This window comes from Lichenostomus cassidix, chromosome 8 (assembly GCF_008360975.1).
Source record: "Lichenostomus cassidix isolate B80296 chromosome 8, HeHo_3.0, whole genome shotgun sequence".
In the NCBI taxonomy this organism is placed as follows: Eukaryota; Metazoa; Chordata; class Aves; order Passeriformes; family Meliphagidae; genus Lichenostomus; species Lichenostomus cassidix.
Window position 1 is genome coordinate 28412766 of NC_139489.1, and position 5521 is coordinate 28418286.

Here is a 5521-nt window from a genome sequence, read left to right on the forward strand (position 1 = left end):
AACTGGGGGCGTGGCTAGGACCACATGGAGTAGGGAAGGCAGGACAATAGGTGACAAGTACAGTCGTTAAGAAAGGGGTGTGGGGAACTTGCAGCTATTATCACAATAGGCAGGGACACCTTCCACTATCCCAGGCTGCTCCAAGCCGCAGTGTCCAGCCTGGCCTTGGACGCTTGCAGGGATCCAGGGGCAGCCACAGCTTCTCTGGGCACCCTGTGCCAGGGCCTCCCCACCCTCCCAGGGAGCAAGTCCTTCCCAAGAGCCCATGCAAACCCTCCAAAATGGGAGTATTCGCCATCACTTCCTCTTGCAGTTTCCCAGTTTCAAATGGAGCTGTGTGAACGTTTCAGCCTTTTTTGAAATTGTATTCCAACAGCTCATCTCTGGAGTCCTTTCCTTTGCCTCCTGAACCGTGTGAGCTCTCCTGTGTTTCATTCTGCATTCCAAAGGGGCAAATGATGGCATTCTCAACTATGGTGGAAGGAAAACCTTTTTCCCAATGAGCCCAGTATTTGCACACCGCAGTTCTTGACCCTAAACTTGGGCTTGCACATGTTCCATGTGCAAGAGCCTCTGCATTTTTCAGTGGGGCCTCTATCCTGATTTGAGAAGGGAATTCTCTGCTGAGTGTGCAATTATCAGAGTTAACAGAGACCAAAAAATGATTTCTTGGACAGAAAATGATTTTTTGGAACAGTTTCCACAAGCACTTCTGCCTTCTAATTATTTACAAACAAATTTCAGCCTGCAGCGATGCCTTCTAGAACTTTACAGCTGGGCATGATGTGCAAACAGAGTTTTTTAAAGCTGTGGCACATGCACTGATTGCTTTTGCGGTCCCTGATTTGTCGCTGCGAGAGGCTGTGTGACAGCTCTGTCACCGCCCTCTTTGCACACTGCTGTCCCAGCCGGTGCCAGCCGCTTTGCAGCTGGTTCGGAGCCCCCCTAGCCCGCCGCTGTCCTGGGACTGCCGGGGAGTGGCCCGTGGGGACAGCAGCGCGTTGCAGGCTCCTTTGTGACGTGTGGCTGCGTGTGCCCAGAGCCCATTGTGACACCTGGGGACGCGGCCTGAGCGGGAGGCTGTAAAAGGGCACCGAATGGCTGGGGGTGCTCACTGCCGGGAGAGAGAGCTGCTTCGTCTGGAGACAGCATCTCCCGCAGTAGCGAAGCGTCGCGGCGTGACGGAGATGGCGACGAGCGAGAAGAGCACCGGGGGCGTCCAGCCCGAGAAGAAGTGGCTGCGATTCCCTCGGAGGCAGAAGGTGAGGGATGCGCTCGGGCTTGGGGCCAGGCTTGCGGGCACGGAGGGAGCTGCTGTGCCAGGGCAGTCGTTTGCAGGCCCCGCGGCCGCCTCGGCGTCATGCTGCTCTTGCTGCGTGCAGGTGCCGAGCTGCGAGTCACGGGCAGCCCCGCAGGAAGCCGAGGAGCACCGTGACTGCCGTGCTGCGTCTGTGGCGCGGGCGGCAGCAGCAGGGAGCCGGGCAGCCCCGCACAGCCCCAGGGGCCGCGGCCAGGCTCTGCTGCGCTCGCTGCGGCGCGGCTGCCGTGCCATCGTGAGCGGGATGGCGGCTGTGACCCGGCGACGCGGCCAGCAGCCGGGGACACGGCGGCCCCTGCGTCGGGGCACGGGGACAGGGAGGGCAGCAGCAGCAGCCCCCGCCCTGGGGCCGGAGAGCCGGGCAGCTGCCCCGCACAGCCCCTGCTGGCCCCCCAGCCCGGAGCCCGGCCAGCTGGAAGCTCTGGGTGGGCAGGGGGCAGGGGCAGCAGCGGGGGCTGCCCTGAGACAACCTGAGGTGGAGGAGCAAGCCTTCTCCATGGCAGACTGGGAAGTGGACAGCCCCGAAGAGCTGTCCCAAGAGGAAGACGGAACAGGACCGAGCCAGTCAGGTGAAGAAGAGAGACCTCCTTTGAGGCCAAGAGAGGCCTGGGCAGAGCACGGGGAGCTTCAGCCGTGCACAGGCACAGGCCAAGCCCCAGCTCTGCCCAGCAGAGCCCCTCACAGGGGGGAAGAGGCCTCCAACGCAGAGCCAGTTAAGGACCAGTGCCCTCCCAGCCCCTATCTCAGCCAGCTGGGAGATCTCCCTTGGCAGGGGACAGGGGCAGAAGCAGAGCCATGCCCGTCAGAGGCACCAGCAGAGGAGGGGTCCAGCTCCGACGAGCTCCGGTCTGTGTGCAGTTTGCCAGGGCTGGGCACAGCGTGGGCAGAAATCTCCCATCTGAGCTGGAGCATTGAGGAGAGTAGCTCAGGGTCCTTCCCCGGCAAGGCATGGCATGAAGATGAAGAGAGAGGACTCCATAGGCAGCAAAGATGGAGCACTGAGGAAGAGAGGCCCCCCAGGCCCCCCAGGCCCCCGACAGCCCAGGCATGGGAAGAGTTCATGAAGCTCGAGGCGTGCACAGAGCAGGGCCCAGCTGAACCCTGCAGAAGGCAGAAGAAAACAAAGACCGCAGGCCCAAAGCCCTCAGAGTGCTGCCGCATTGCCAGACCCTCGCCCTGCCAGCTGGAAGAGCTTGGGCAGTGGGCAGGACCAGAAGCGATGGGGCTCCTGGAAGAGCTACGGAGCGAGGAGCGGCACTGGTCCCTGGACGGCCAAGCTAACGGGGAAGAGAGTCACTCAGAGTCCAGTTCCTATGACTCAAATGAACTGGAGTCTCCCAGCGGCCCAGGACGACTCCTCAAGCTGTTTCTCCAAGACACAGATCAATCAGTGTCCAGTGGGGAAGACAGCGAGGAGCAAGAGCCGTGGCAGAGCAAGAGGGACGACATCGTCATCAACACCATCTGGGTCAACCCCCTGTGCCCAGCGCTCATGGTGGAGCCCTGCTCACTGCTGGCAGCAGAGGCAGACACTGCCGAGGCAGCAGAGGTAGCAAAGACAGCAGCGTCTGCTGCCCCTGGTGCCCAGGCTGCAGCAGCAGAGAGCTGGGCAGTGGCCCCGCACAGCCCCTGCTGCCCCCGCAGCCCCTCGCCCGGCCAGCCGGCAGATCTCGGGCAGTGGGCAGGGTCAGCAGGGCAGCGTCACTCAGGGTCACTCCTGGCAGTGCTGCAGGGTGAGGAGGGGTGCAGCTCCAACAAGCTCAGGTCTGTGTGCAGTTTGCCAGGGCTGGGCACAGCGTGGGCAGAAACCTCCCACCTGAGCTGGAGCATTGAGGAGAGTAGCTCAGGGTCCCTCCTAGGTGGGTCATGGGCCAAGGACACAAAGGTGACACAAAGGACTGGAGAAGAGAGTGGCTCAGGGTCTCTCTCATTCGAGGCCTGGGCCGAAGACACAGACCTGAGTGAGAGCATTGATGAGGACAGTGGCTCTGTGTCCCTGCCAAGTGACTTGTGGTCACAAAGCAGTGACCCAGCCTGGAGACCTGAGGACGAGAGTTCCTCAGGGTCCCTCCCGTGGGACTCTCCAGATGGCACCTGGGGACAGCAATTCCTGGAGTGGGACAGGCAGTCATTCGAGCGCTTGAAACGCCTGTGCCCACCCGTGGCCGTGGCCGTGGCTGTCCCCGAGCGGCGGCCGTCCCACTTCGGGAGGGCGCTCAGGGCTCTGCGCAGGGCGTTGGGGAGCCTCAGACATTTCAGTGCAGTGCTCCAGCCAAAAGGGCCATCCCACCACGGCTCTGTGCTGGCACTGCTGTGACATCCTCTGAGATAAAGCAAGAACCAAAGCAAATCAGGGTTCTGGTCTGAGTAACCAAACCCTGACTTTGGCTGTGACGTTTCAATAATCCGGACAAGATGACTGAAGGCACCCTCAGTCATTCTGCAGATGCCACCACGTTGGGTGGCAATGTCCATCTGCTGCAGGGCCAGGAGGTTCACGACTGAGGTGCCATTGGAGCTGCTACCTCAAGAATTTGAGGAACAAAACTAGGAGAATTTAATAGAGTAAAATTCTGTAGGTTTAAGTAAAAGTAGATGTTAGTAGAACCCTCTTCTAAAATTTAGGATAATGGGATAAAGGCTATCTTATGCCTTCTATTCCTGTTTCATTAATAAATTAAGGTATTTAAAAAATAAGTAACTAAATAAATTAATTATAATTAAACCCTATTAACTAAATTAACTAAAATATTAAATTAATTAAGGTAAAGAGTTCTGAAGATTTAAACTAGACATTACTTGGTAAAGTTCTAGGGAGCTCTTTTTGTTTCTGGTAGATAATATTTAGCATTTGGCCTGGAATATGTTCCTCTGGAATATGTTCCTCAGGCACTTGAGCTGTAGCTCTTGCTTTGTTAGAACAGGTTCCACAAGTTGCTTTTATTGAAATAAAATGATGGAATTGACAAATCAGAAGCGCTTATTGTTTTCATTGCGCCGTAGTCCCCCACTGATTTGGGGAAAACTGCTGAAGCCTTTTGGTCTCTGGGGCGTTGCAGGGTGTGCTGTGTGGGGCAGAGGAGAAAGGCGCTGCCTGGGGCGGGAGGGATGCAGGGACACCAAGTGCTTGTGACTTGTGCCACAAGGCATTGGTCTGATGCAAGAGCTCCTTTTCTTGCCTCCACTTCTCCTCCTAGAGAGCTGCCCTGGTGCAGAGATCATTCTGTAGGGTCTGTGCAGGGAGGAGAGCTCTCAGCTATGCCAAGGAGATTTTCCAGAACTCTCTGTTCTGCGGGCCAGCAGCTGCCAGGCTGTTTTGTGGAACTCGTTGTGAGGCACACGGGGATTTTCCTGCCAGGACGTTGGATCCCACTGGCTGTGTCAGGTGCCTGCAGAGGAGCTGCAGCACTCAAACGCATTTGCAAACGCAGCTCTTGCAGCCTGGCTGAAAATCTCCCGAGGCAAGGAGCCTGAGAGGACACGTGCTTGGCCACACGCGTTGTGCAGCTGAAAGCTCCAGGATGCCACAACGTGCCACGCTGGACGCTGCCTGGCATTGGGGTTGATAGCAAAGCAGATGCTTGCTTTGTCTTTGCAGCCTCCGGCTGCTGCTCCCTGCCAGGCGAGCAATTGCCAGGAGATAGATGTGTGCAGAGCTGCCTGCGCTCCCTGAGCAGGCCTGGCAGGAGCTGCAGCACACGGGGTGGCAATCCAGCCTGGCGAGGCTGCGAATCTCTTGGTGCTCCCCCAGAGGGGACTGCTGTGGGCTGAAAGGCTCCGTGTTTGCCGGGGGGTTCCACAGGAAAAGGGAAGATCCTCCCGAGCTCAGGCCAAGGGCAGCTGCAGCCCACTGAGGTGGGTGCTGAGCACCTCACAGCACCAATCCAATGCTGAGGAGCTGAGTGGTGGAATCCCAGAATTCCAGAGAGGTTTGGCTTGGGAGGGACCTTGAATCCCATCCAGTGCCACCCCCTGCCATAGGCAGGGACACCTTCCACTATCCCAGGCTGCTCCAAGCCCCAGTGTCCAGCCTGGCCTTGGACACTTGCAGGGATCCAGTGGCAGCCACAGCTTCTCTGGATACCCTGTGCCAGGGCCTCCCCACCCTCCCAGGGAGGCATTTCTTCTCAGTATCTCATCTGACCCTGCCCTCTGGCAGTGGGAAACCATTCCCCCTTGTTTGCTGCAGAGCTGGGTTTGTTT

At 58.2% G+C, this 5521-nt stretch overlaps 1 protein-coding gene across 1 annotated transcript; it reads left to right on the top strand.

The window, feature by feature from the left end:
- Nucleotides 1-1124: 1124 nt before the first annotated feature.
- Nucleotides 1125-3635, top strand: LOC146434214 (uncharacterized). Its single transcript, XM_085067293.1, has 3 exons — nt 1125-1262; nt 1383-2867; nt 3255-3635. Exons 1-3 carry the CDS (start codon nt 1188-1190, stop codon nt 3633-3635), a joined length of 1941 nt encoding a protein of 646 aa, XP_084923419.1. The 5' UTR covers nt 1125-1187.
- The last annotated feature ends 1886 nt before the right edge of the window (nt 3636-5521 follow it).